The sequence below is a fragment of the Pelmatolapia mariae genome, linkage group LG9, assembly GCF_036321145.2.
Source record: "Pelmatolapia mariae isolate MD_Pm_ZW linkage group LG9, Pm_UMD_F_2, whole genome shotgun sequence".
NCBI classification, from domain to species: domain Eukaryota; kingdom Metazoa; phylum Chordata; class Actinopteri; order Cichliformes; family Cichlidae; genus Pelmatolapia; species Pelmatolapia mariae.
The window spans coordinates 4,311,418-4,324,950 of record NC_086235.1 but is presented as its reverse complement, the minus strand read 5'-3'; the positions used below and the strand labels follow the sequence as shown (position 1 = coordinate 4,324,950).

At 38.8% G+C, this 13,533-nt stretch overlaps 1 protein-coding gene across 3 annotated transcripts in view; it reads left to right on the top strand.

The window, feature by feature from the left end:
* Positions 1–8,204, top strand: part of LOC134634421 (zinc finger protein 239-like) — a 54,941-nt gene extending 46,737 nt beyond the window's left edge. The window contains exons 1-4 of one of the 3 annotated variants that reach the window (XM_063483612.1): positions 267–548; positions 4,038–4,143; positions 4,258–5,106; positions 5,542–8,204. In XM_063483612.1, the coding sequence (XP_063339682.1) occupies positions 4,126–4,143; positions 4,258–5,106; positions 5,542–5,628 (954 nt within the window). In that variant the 5' untranslated portion in view covers positions 267–548; positions 4,038–4,125 and the 3' untranslated portion in view covers positions 5,629–8,204. Of the gene's footprint in view, positions 1–266; positions 549–4,002; positions 4,144–4,257; positions 5,107–5,541 lie in introns of those variants that run through there. The other 2 variants (XM_063483613.1, XM_065471666.1) reach the window with 2 other exon arrangements.
* Positions 8,205–13,533: the final 5,329 nt, after the last annotated feature.

Below are 13,533 nucleotides of genomic sequence, written 5' to 3'. Positions count from 1 at the left end.
AGGGATTAATAAAGTTTTATCTAATCCAATCTAATCTAATAAAACAACCGGGCTAGAACACATTGTGACAAAGTGAGATGTTTGTTTTCTAGTCCATCTTCTTCACATTGTAGTTTCAATGTAGTTTTCAGTTCTCACCACCGCCATAGAGGCCAAATAAAAGAAGCTAGGAAAAGGAGATAGGAGATGGAACGCACCCCACGTGTGCTCAGTGACCGCACAGCAACGAACCACAGAAAAGCAGGAAGAAGGGGGCGGAGCAAAGTGTGTGTGTGTACAGGAGAGGAGTCGAGCAGAGAGAGCTGCTTTTTCATGAAACGGGAGTAAACTAGTGAACGTAGAGGAGAAAAACAAACTGAAGTATCGATCATATACCACTACCAACGTCTGGATCGATACGTGCATCGATCTGCCCACCCTTGTCTCCTGGATCGTAGCTGAGATCAGCGGGAACCACGTGGGTCTCTGCTCCCTGATCTGTTTCCTGTGTTTGGAAAGAGTTCCGGCTTCATCACGGAGTTTCTCTCGGTTTGTGGGCTCATCTAAAGGTAAGCACCGAGCTAACTTTACTGTGAGTTCAGTTCATGTTGAGTTTAGCTCCTGAATGAGGTCTTCTGCTGCTCTCCTCGGTGTCTGTTCACAGTTTATTGTGAACACGTTGAGAGAAGAGTGAGAGAGTGTTTGGAGAAAAACACCAACTAATCATTAGCTCAGCATGCTGGGAGAAGTTGGAGCAGAAAAGTCTTTTCATTGTCCCTGCAGCTGTTTTTCTGCATGCACCAAACCTCTACAGCCTCATTTGTGTTTACCACGGTCACCACATCCACGGTTATTTAAAAGGCTGTTATGTTTCGGTTCTTCTTTGCTGGGATCAGCATATCTGTAATCACATTGTTGGTGTTTTTCATGCAGTGTTTTATATAATTCAGTCATAACTGTATGTAGTCATTATATTCATTTCTTAGACTTCTCTCTTTCTCTTACAGTTAAAATAACCACACTACGGACGGATAAGCGACTGTTATTACGCATCGGTTCGTCAGCAAAGGCAGTAAAACCATCGTGTGGCTCAGCCGACCGCTTATTTATTTTTCATATAACCCTTCACAATAAAGTTAAAGATCCTGTTGAGACTTTTCAAAATAAACCAAAAATAATTACAATATACAGTATTCTCAAACATCAAATTTCAGAATATGCATCAAACAAGTTACCTCCACCTGCTGTATATGTATCCCTTAAACTTGCAACATCTATAGCTAATAATAATTATTATATTATAGTATTTTCAATTATAGGATCAAATTTGAGCCTCTATTCTCAAGACTTGTGTTTTCTGAGCATTTGTTTTTATTGTTGTGCTTTTAGTGTGTAAAAAATATAAATGAATAAAAAAATAAAAAGATGTGGATTTTCAAATACCTGCCTCTACACAGGGGAATGGGCTGATACTGTGACTTTGGGAGAAAATGTCACATTTTTACAGCCATACAATTTGAAAATGATCACAAGTGTACCAGAGAACATGTTTAAGGTTTGCAGGAAACATTTTATTTGAATTCAATTTCAATTATACAGCAACAAGTCACAACAACAGTCACCTCAAGGTGATTTTAATTATGAATTTTTGAATATATGCTGCTACAGCCATGAATGTGGAAATTCTTGTAATTTCTGGATGTAATAATTTCACATTCCTGAAGACAGCTTTGAGAAAAATACAGGCTTAATAGTTGGTAACAGCTTGGTTATGATACTGTATTAACTAATTTATAATTTATTCCAGCAAATGATTATTAACCCAAAATATTCTTTTAAACAACTTTATGTCTTTAAGTGTATGGATTGCTGAAATTATGAGGTGCACCTAAAGGCACCATGAATAGCCATAGCATGTTGAACCATACTTGATGTAGGTGCAAATTTTCTTTCCTTCAACCGTGGGTAGCATGTCTGTGGTTCCTGTTTGAATTGGTAACAGGAAATGGATTAGAGCAATCTGTTGTAGTATTAGAATTTTAGAGAAATTCACTAATGAAGTGAGATACACAGAGCAGCAAGCTCCAACGCGTTTATTTAGTTGCAAGGAAGCAATGGCATACACAATGTTATCCTGGGAACAGATATGTATGAGATGCTCTTACAGAAACAGTTCAGTTACATGGTCTACCTGTACATGATTCTCTCTGTGCTTTGGATAATGGATGGCAGAGGAGTCACAACAAGGCCTGAAGAAAAAGACTGATTCGAGGGACATGAAGACAGAGAGAGAGAGATGCATTCCTTCAGTTTTCTGAAAAGAGCGTTACTTAGCTTTACTACATTTTTCTGTCATGTCACTCCTGTTTATGCTACACTCCTTTATAATATTTACTCAAGATGCAGTAAATAGTGTTTTTCTGCTAATACATCAGTGTTACTTTAGGGAAGACAACTCCCAGTTTCTAGTTTCTATGCCCCACTCCTTTATGGTTTGGGGCAACTGCTTAAAGTCTGTTGGTGTGAACAAGTTGAAAGGCATGAGCAGAGAAACTAATGCACAGGTTTCTTTCCCTTCAAAGGGTAGTCTAGCTCTCAGCTTGCCATCCCTGCAGAGCTACCACACATCAACCCTTTCTGTGGTATGGTTAACAAACCAATCCTTGAGATAAGGGCCAGGGGCTTGAGTCACATCATAGGTGATGTTGCACCAGCTGAGGTCCTGCATATCCCAAACTTGAACATGCCTGTAAAAACAGGTGTAATTTCCATGTTAACTTTTAGCATTTGGAGGCAAAGATTTACAGGCCTCACTTGGAGGGTCAGTGAAGTGCTCGTAAACAACTGAAAGTCTGAAGTGGGGGAGTTGTTGGTGGAGTGGAGTCTTCAGGCTTGTGGTTGGTTCACTGTCGGAGTGTTTTCCAGACTGAAGCAGAGTCATTAGCTGAAAACAGTTTTTGGAACTGAAAGTCTTTCAAACTGTCTCTGTCCCCACTCTGAAACACTTCCTGCCTTTCCAGCCTCAGCCTCCTTGAGCTTAGCTGTGAACCAGAGCTGGTCATTATTCTAACTCACCCTGGTGTGTGATGCTGTGCAGCTGTCTTCACAAAAGCTGAAGTCACAGGACGTCACAGCATCTCTATAATAATCCAAACTGTTGGTAACAATCCTAAAAAACCTCCCAGTCGTGCAGTCCAGACACACATGCAGATTCTCCACAGCCTCATCAGTCCACTGCTTCAGTGTCTTCACAAAAGCTTTAGAGAGTTTCAGTTTGTGCCTGTTTGCAGGCATCAAGTGAACCATGACATGGTCTGAGAATCCTGATGCAGTGTGAGATGATGACCATCTTACTATCAGCTCACCTTCAGTTTTTTAGCGTTTGTTCGTAACACAAGAACAAATATGTGGAAAAAAGCATGAGTCGTTAACACCAGAGATTTTGAGTGAAACCATTTTTAAACCTTGATGCACCCTATCATGTGGTTAGGTGCTGTCCCTATTAAAGCACAGAGAGCCTTTCTTTCCACTTACTCGATGTAAAGGATGGCTACAATGAGTAAAAACATGGGAGCTAATTGCATATCCCTGTTTCTGTCTGTAGAAACCATTGTTGTATTTAAGACTATGGTTTCATCTGGATCAAGTGTAAGTTTGTGGACCTTGTTGGTGAAGTCAGTAGAGGTTTTGATGTGATGGGGGCCGTCCCCCACAAGGGGAGCTAGGATGGTGATGAGGTGCTTGGAAATGCTGTAGGTGGCTGAGTTTATGCTGCTACCAATGAGTCTGAGTGGGACTCCTTCTTTGTGTATCTATGGAAGTCCATATATACAGGGTGCAGTATCCCCTGGGTAAAGGTGGTGGTCTGCAGGGCGCTCAGTGGCTTTTTCCCTTTCAAGTTCTTGTAGGCAGCTGATGACTTTCTTTTTGTAGTTGCTTCTGGGGTTTCACCTTGAAGCTTCATAGGTATTGTTGTCACTGAGGAGTGTAGTAATGTTCATATTCTCTGCTTCTTTTTGTCAGGGATAAAATACATATCTATATTTCTTGTGTCCCAGCTGAGTAACAGGAGGAGAAGAGTCTGGTGGAGCAGCAGAGGAACAATTTCAGCCATTTGGACTCAGCTCAGCCACTACAGAGGAAACAATGACTTCAACACAGGAGGTGAGAAAAGTATCACAGTTACACTGTTATTGAAACTGTGTGCACAGCTGGTTGTTTTGTTTTGTTTTTAGAAAAAAAAAAAAAAAAGCTCTGTTTGTATCCCTGTCACTGCAGGACCAACATGGAGCGAGAAGTCAGCGCTCTCAGGAGGCCGACAAACCTCACAGAAGACAGAGGGAGAAAAAATACAGCTGTGATGAGTGTGGGAAGGATTTTAGCCATCCTAAAAACTTGAAACCCCACCAACTCATACACAGAGGAATTAAATCGTACAGCTGTGCAGAGTGTGGAAAATCTTTTACCCAGGCTGGACACTTAAAAACACACCAAATCATCCACAGTGGAGTTAAACCATACATCTGTGACTTATGTGGAAATTCTTTTACTCAGGCTGGAAGTTTAAAAACACACAAATTCATTCACAGTGGAGTTAAACCGTTCAGGTGTGATTTGTGTGGAAAGTCTTTTACCCATCTTGGAAGCTTGAAAACACACCAGCTTATCCACAGTGGCATTAAAGCGTACAGCTGTGACTTGTGTGGAAAATCTTTTAGCCAACCTGGACACTTAAAAACACACCAACTCATCCACAGTGGAGTTAAAGCACACAGCTGTGAGTTGTGTGGTAAAGCTTTTACGCGCAGTAGCCACTTAAGAAGCCATCAAGTTACCCACTCTGGAATCAAGGCGTACAGCTGTGACATTTGTGGAAAAAATTTTGGCCAGCCAGGGCACCGAAATATTCACGTACGGATTCACACCAAAAATGATTTTTGCTTCTGTGATCAGTGTGGCAAACTGTTTGTGACACACAAAGACTTACAGCAGCACATGTTTACCCACACTGAGGAGAGACCTTATAAATGTGACCTATGCGTAAAGGCTTTCAAAGAGCCACGTTCCCTAAGAGTCCACCAACAGATTCATATCAGAAAGAAACTCTACAAGTGCAGTTACTGTGAGGTATGTATTTATATTTTTTCCTTTTTACAGTTGCAATTATTTTGAAGTACTATGTGCATTTAGTTTAATTTCAAAGCGAAATGAGACATGAAAACTCAGTGAATTCTGACACAAATCTCCTGAAACTTTACTGATGTTGGAAAAAAGTAAAGTTTTAAAGCTTGTCTCAACTCCAATGGATCCATTAGAGAGTACCTTGGGGTTATTATCTTGTGGCATGCAGAGTAGAGCATCCAGGGGTTTAACATCCAATCTTCCCATTAAGTAGATTTCCAACAAATTAAGAGACATTTTCGCCCAGTAAGCTGAGTGTTATAATGTAAACAGTAAAATGTAATTGGACACTGGCAAAGATGCTCTTTATTTCAGGCAATGTTCAGGATAAAAATGTTGAAGGAATTCCCTGACTTACACTGTCTTTGTGTCTTTGTTTAGAAGCAGAGCGACACAGATGGATCCAGTTCTCAACCCTGTCATCACTGTGGTGGTGGGAAAGTGTGTTGTTGCGTTGTTTGTGCATAACATTTCAAACATCAAGAGAGCCTAAAACCACATCAATGTAGACACACTGGAGACAAAATGAACTACTTCAACGAATGTGGAAGAGGCTTCCCCACATCAAGTCAATTAATAAAGAAGCAATTAACCATAAAGCACTATCTCCTTCACACTGGTATTCAAAAGCACCTTTGTGACCAGTGTCAGTCATCCTTCATTACTGCACGTGACCTTAAAGTGCATAAATGAGTCCACACAAGAGAGAAACCATACAAGTGCAGACACTGTGACAGAAGCCTCTTACAATCGGCTCATTGTAAACTTCATGAGATTACACACATTGAAGGGAACCTGCAAAGGAAGAATTTCATGGCTCTGAGTAACCATTTGGTTTTTTGAGATGTATATGAACAATAAACTTCCTGAATCTTGAATGTAGAGTCCATCAGAACACAGAATTATTTTTCAAATATATTTACGACTTAATTTAAACAGAATGTGGGAGAGGCTTCCCCAAACCAAGTGAATTAAAAAAACATGAACTGATCTCAAGTGGGGTTAAAAATCACCTCTGTTCTCTGGGCTTTACTTTCATGCAATACCAGTTTGTACCAGAAGATGGAGCAGTGAGTTAGTGTAACCTCTTATTCACAGTGGCAACAAAGTACTGATGGGAATTCCATCTCTTTCTAGGGAACTGGCTCTTTTGGCTCAGCTCACTAAAAAGATTACCGGATCCCAACTGGCTCTTCAGGTTGTTTTGTTGCTTTAATTAATTTATCATTATCAATGATATAACGTTATGTACAAAAGGAATTACTAATGTTAAAAACAAAACGTGGTTTTATTTATATATGTTTATATATAAATATATGCGGTGGCCCCTAGAGACAAAGCACGTACAAACTCCAAAACACATGTCTAGCATTAACTGAACTTCCAAAACAGAGCTACCTAGATCACTTAAATTACACAGTTGAAAGCATATGTGTATTGTTTGTGTATTTATACACAAGCACTCATATATATTCAAATAATTCAAAAAAATGTTAATTTACCTGTTACTACCACACACCAAATCTGGTCATTGGTACTTGCTGGCTTGTGTAGCCACTAGGTAACAAAAGCTCAACACTGCGCCTAGCATCCTGGAGCACTTCTGTTGTCTTTTGTACGTGTTTTGGAGGTTTTACGTGCTTCGGAGTTTGTACGTGTTTTGGAGTTTGTACGTGTTTTGGAGTTTGTACGTGTTTTGGAGTTTTTACGTGTTTTGGAGTTTGTACGTGCTTTGTCTCTAGGGGCCACCGTAAATATGCTTTTATTTATTCACTCCACATAAAATGTAATAAATAAATCATATAATACAAAAAACAACTATTTACATTTCAACTTTTAACTATTTAAATTTTCAACTTTTTCCATTTAAACACATTTAAAGTGAAACAACACAAAACACTGCAAACTACAATACAATTAAATATAAATTAAAATATGCAAAAGAAAAGAAGATGCACATTCCCTGTCATATGGGCCTGCATGAATAAACTTTCTGAATCCTTTATCATCCGCAACTGAAAATAGTTGATTTGATGATTACTGTACCTTTCTAATGTGACGTTGTTGTCCCTGGCTCACTTTCTCTATGGCTGTATCCCAATTCAGGTTCTGCAGCCTTAATGGTCCACAAGGGCCGCGTACTCAAAGACCACTAAGGCCGGAAGTGCGAGGCTTGTAGGCTTGTGAAATGGGACGGTCTAGCCTCCGTCGTGCTGCCCAGGTTGCCTAGCAACAGCTTTGTTTGACAGAAATGAAGGAGAACATATTTTGTTCATTTGTTCATTTGTTTCTACATGAGCTTTGTGTGATTTGATAAGTATCTGAGGCTGAGACCACAGGACTGTAAAACATGATTGTTGGGCTTCATTTCTGTACTGAACAGTCATTTTAAGATTAGTTAGTAAAAAACAATTAGCTAATGTTGTTCTTCAGACTAAAGTCAGTGTAAATATAATATGACCAATATTATAGTTTTTATATTAATCATTATTAGTTATTACAGCAGTGAACTTGAACTCTCAAATCAAATCACTTTTATTGTCACATCACATGTGCAGGTACAGCACATGTGAGTGAAATTCATGTGAGTGAACTCTGTGTCAAATATTGAGCTTCAGTAAAGATTCAAGTTGCAGTTATTTATATTTCCCATCACCTTAGATGTATAGATGTATTATATATAAGAGACAAATATTGTTTGTTTAATATGTTGGCATTATTACATTTGGCTCAATGCTTACATATATGTATAAAAAGAAAATGTACGAGCTGTGAAAACTGTTTCTAATAGAATGAAGAGTAGACTGATATATTAAATATTCCTTTATTGGGTGAGAAAATCAGACCATGTCATAACTGCTTTAAGTCATACAGAATAGATATCAGAGCCTTAAACAGGCTGACTTCTGCTAAATGGGTCAAACTGGGCAGAAAGTAAACAAACACATAACATCCTTATAGAATATGATGTAACACTATAGATCAACTTACCTCAGAATATATAAAGCATATAAACAATTACAGCAATATGATGCAACAAACACAGCAGTACTACTAATCCAAAATACTCAAAGCTTCATAGAACTGAAACAAACATTTATTTTTAGCTCCATTCTGCTGCTGATACATACTTTAGGTTTCTGAATATTAAACTTGTTGCTGCCTTTCATAGTGTGTAACTTGAAGGCCCTGAGTACTTTCTCCCACACTGAAAACACTGGAATGATAACATTATTTGAACATCACCTAATAAGACTGATTCAGGACAGACAATTAGTTATGTTAAACTTTCCTAGCAGTCCTTCACAAACAGGGAACAGTCTGTCTATTCTCTCCATCTGTCAGCTGCTGCTGGCTCTTCCTCCTCCTCTTCCTCACACACTGCTGAGTTTGTCCTGGTGGATCATCAGGGGTGCAAAGCCTCACAGATGATGTGCAGCAGTGGGTCCCTCAGTCTGTCCTCACTCTGGACACTTGCAGTTGTCACACATGGAAATCAAATGTGTGATAAGCTGCCGGATTCAAACACAAGTGTAACTTATAAATACATGTTCATACTTTTATTCCACAATCAGAGAGAAAGAAACAGAGAGAGAGTGCAGGACAGACAGACAGGTGACAGTCTCAGGTGTATACACTGCTACAAAACAGCACAAGAGAAGGAGGATTTAGTGTTTGTGTTATTACGAGTGCTAAACAAGAAGAGTTCCCAGATGGTACAGTGGACACGTGTGACTCCTGTGATTAAAGCATCTTTCTTTCAGCTTAACGAGTGAACCGTCAGCTCGTTCAAACACACGTTAAAGTCCGTTTGGCTCGACACCACCGAACAGAGGCAGCAATATAACATAGCTAACATTAACAGTGCAGTGAATCCTGCTTGTGCCGTGATATTCAGGACTGCAAACCGAGCAGCATCACTGACTTTCAGCTTGTTGTGTTTGTGGATATATGACTGACTTTAATTATCCATAAAATCATCACATTCTCTGTAAGATTAAGGTCAACTATCGAACGGCGTATATTTTAAAGTAAAGGCTTTAAAACCAAGTTAGTACAAACATCACTAATGTCACATAACTTTGCCGACATGTGGCCAACAGTAATGTTTTAATGTTCTTTGTTACTAAACATTTGCACATAAATAAGTTACATAATATTCAGTACTTACTTTTAAAAGTTTACTCTTAAACCGCTTCCACTGTTTTTTTCGGCAAAATTATCCACACCCACCGCCGCGCTATGAAGTCTGGGATATGTTTGGCCATGAAGTCTACACCGCCACATCCTTAAAATTCAGGGAAATGAAGGACGCATTTGAGGGCCGCATTTCGAACAGCGATTACGTTACGTTAAATTTGGCCTTTAAGGCTGCAGACCCTGAATTGGGATACAGCCTCTCTTTCCCTCCCGCTCTGTTCCTGTGCTACTGCGAGTGTAACTACCGCCCCTCTGCCCTGTGCAAGCACAAGGCTCACGTGCGGAGTGAAGCAGAAAACAAGTGCGAGAGAGAGGGTGAGAGAAAGAAAAAAGAAAAACACGGCTCCCAACGTTCACTTCAAAGAGTCGGCTCTAAGAGCCGTTTCGTTCGCAACCGTCACATCACTACAGCAGCACACATCAGGACCATTTTAAACATCGCATTTTAGGTAATTAAAATTCCATCAAACCTCTACTTTTGGCTCCTCCTTTCACTTTAGTGTGTTTATCCACAAATTGGCCACAATTTGTTATTTTTAGTGAATGCATTTTGATCCAGATGTTCTGAAGCTGTTTTCTTGTTGATTTGATGTTTGTATTATGAAATCCTTATGCTGTTAAAGCATTAGTTATATTTGATTAACTCTGTGTAAAGTGTGTCTAAATAAACAGTTTAGTGTGTAAAATTAAGAAATTGTCTCACAGCAAATAGCTTGAGCCAGGATTTCAGATTCAAACTAATTTAACTGTTTTCAGTGGCACATGTGGAGGTTTCTCAAAGGAGGAGACTTGGCTGTTCTCCACTCACACTGAACAGGGTTCCTGCAGCTTATTAAAAACTCTTTCTTTTGCAAAAACCTGCTGGGGGAAGGTGTTTGCAGAGGGCGTGTTTGAGATGCTAAAAAGATGATTTTTCCTTCCAAAGTGCAAACACAAAACTGTGTGATTGTTAATACCTGAAGTGAGATTACAGGAAGATAAGCTGAAAAAAATATTAGTGCAGTGTGCACTCCTGTGTTTCTAAAGAGCAGCTTTTACAGTGACTAATGAAAGAAACCATTCCAAAACCACCTTTGCACCTGTTACCATTAGTGGAGGTCCAGTTTGTGTGCACTGGCATGGATCTCATCAGGTTATTTACAGTGTTGGGCAAGTTATTTTGAAGAAGCAATTAGTTATAGTTACTTCTTCAAAAAAGTAACTGAGTTAATGACTGATTTACAATATTATAAAAGTAACTAAATACTACAAAAGGTGTTACTTTAAAAATATTTTTTTAAAGTAATAATGTTTATAATGTTACAGTTTGATACTCTGATGATTTCTTGTGAGCATTCCTTTAGTTTGAACCCAGTGACAGTATGAAGTTATTATGAAGTTCACAGCTCTGTCACAATCACCATGGTTCATCAACATTTCATGATGTGTGTGAATTTTTCTTTCCACTGTTGGTGTGTTTTGTTGTGTTGATTAAAACAACCAAATGCAGCTTTCATAGTTTATCATGTGTTGTGAAACTGTGATCTTTGGAGACATGGAATGTGAATGTGTTGTCCGAAAAACACTTTAGATTAACTTCTGCTGTTTTAAATATGCTACATAAATAAGAATGATTTGACTCGAAAAATAAAAACTGTTTTTATGTTCAGACGTCTTTATTCTTGAAGTTTAAAGTTGGATTGTTCAATTCTAATAAAAGTGTTAATTTAACACATTTTAATAATAGTAATAATGTTGATGATGATAATATTAATACATTTTATTTATAGGCGCCTTTATGACCCTCAAGGTCACCTTACAATGGCACAGAAGGAAGAACAGCATCTTAGCACGATGTTATACTATCTAGAAACCGGCTATCCGAAAACAGCCCAGTGGCTAACAGCTGATGCTAACATCTGACAATAAATATGTCCAAAAGTAGGCCAGCCAAACAGGTAAGGCAGACAGTGTAGGTTAAGGGAATAAAAACAAACTTTTGTAGCTATACTAAGCAATAGAGATTGAAAATGTGACGTCACGTCCGTGAACGATCCTCCTTATAGGGATGGACAGACCACTTGACTTCCGCGCATTGCATTGTGGGTATAAGTGGCAACAAAATCAAAACACTGCATCAAGCGCTAGCATTTTCAGCACCGGTAATCATTAATTTTGTGGTTTTAATCCCTACTAGCATTTTATTGCGTGCGTGATGAAAGTCGGGCAGCATGCTAGCATTCTTACTCCACTCGGTATCCTCGTATGGGTCTGACCCTTTCACTCCTTTGATTTTTTCCTCGTTCTTTTTTTAGCCTTTTCGTCAACTCTGTCTTTTTACGGACCTGACGTATTCTCCGTCGTTTTGTACATAACTGTTTTTGGGGCAAATAAAATGCAAGTAGGGATTAAAACCGCAGAATTAATGATTACCGGTGCTCAATGTTCCCTCTAATTTTTCATGTGTCTGAGCGAACACACAAACTCCCTGAGCGATCCCTTGGACCACTGTGAGCACTGTGGTCACGCCAGCATCAAATCCATCCAAGTTACGTGGTTTATTAAAATAATCAAATTACAGCATTTACATTTATGTTAGACTACTTTTAATTAACTACTTTAGCCCACTTACAATGAAAATTAAAAAAAATCTTGTTCATGACCTGTGTAGTATGTTAACACTATTGGAAGTAAAAAATATCTTGAACTCCAATTGTGAAAACACAATTTTTTCTTTCTTTCTTTCTTTTATTTTAATATAAAGCTCTGACTTGTATTATGAGTATGAGTCTGTGGTCTGGGAGAGAGTCCTGTAACTCTCTGTCTGCAAAATACAGTATATAATGACCAATGTTGGGCAATTAACTATATAGTTACTTCTTCAAAAAAGTAACTGAGTTATGCAAACAACAAGGTTTTTTGCAGCTGTTTACCTCAAAATGCAGCCAAGGCGTTTTTTAAAATAAACATTTCAAACTATTTACAGAACAATCAGCTGTTCTGCGTCAAATTTGATGCCACACAAATTATTTGTGCCACTCCAAAACATAATTTCTGTCCACTATGAGATAAAGGAGAACAACAGCCTGATACCTGCAGGCCTGACAACAGGAGATGTATCACTCCTGTAACACCTGTAACATTCAGTAGTCGCCTCACTGTTCTGACACACACAACAAAACTACTGACTACACTACACACTAACTACACAAGATTTGCACTAAACGTCGCAAATGTCTCACATCTCAAAACACTCTAGTCACTTGCATTGCATATATTTTTATCATAACTCTGGTTTTACGTGGCCTATCAACACAATTTAAAAACTGGTATAAAGTCCACACTTTTTCCGTCAATTGTTCCGTCTGTCCTGCTCACATCTCCAATGGTTGTACACGTTGTCATTAACGTGGCTTCACTCCACATCAGCCACGCCGCTTTGCCAGCTAAAACACCGGTGTCAGCACATAAGGACGCTGTCATAGCCTGTCAACGACGTTGATTAGCTGCCTATATACGAAAGTGAATTGGCTGGACTATGGGATAAGGTGGCATCGTTGTAATCCCATATGGGAGCAGCCAGTCACTTACTGACTAACACTGCAAAAAACAGAATTGTTAAAGTATTAATTTTAATTTCAATTCAGGTTAGATTTTTTTTTTTTTTTTGTGCGCAATGCAGATTTTCTGTGCGCAGAGACCGTGCCAGCAGTGCGCAATTGCGCACGCGCGCAGCTTAGATGGAACATTGCCAGTGCTGGAAATGCTAGCGCTTGATGCAGTGTTTTGATTTTATTGCCACTTGTACCCACAAGGCAATGCGCGAAAGTCACGTGGTCTGTCAATCTCGAGAGCAGCGGCAGCCAAAACGCGCCAGCATCAACTCCCCCTTCTACCCTGTGAAAGGGTAGATTGCATTGAGATTAATATAATATATATAAATATATTATTTTTAATGTCAGCTTTTAGTTTACAGGTATGACTGAAACTTCATTTCAGCATTAAATGAGCGACCTGGATATTCAATTCAATTCAATTCAATCTTTATTGGCAGACTTCATGTCCATAAAAACAAGACAGAAACACACACACAACCCCACCCCCCCAACACAAGGTATAAACCATTAAATATATATTTATATATATATATATATATATATATATATATATATATATATATATATATATATATAT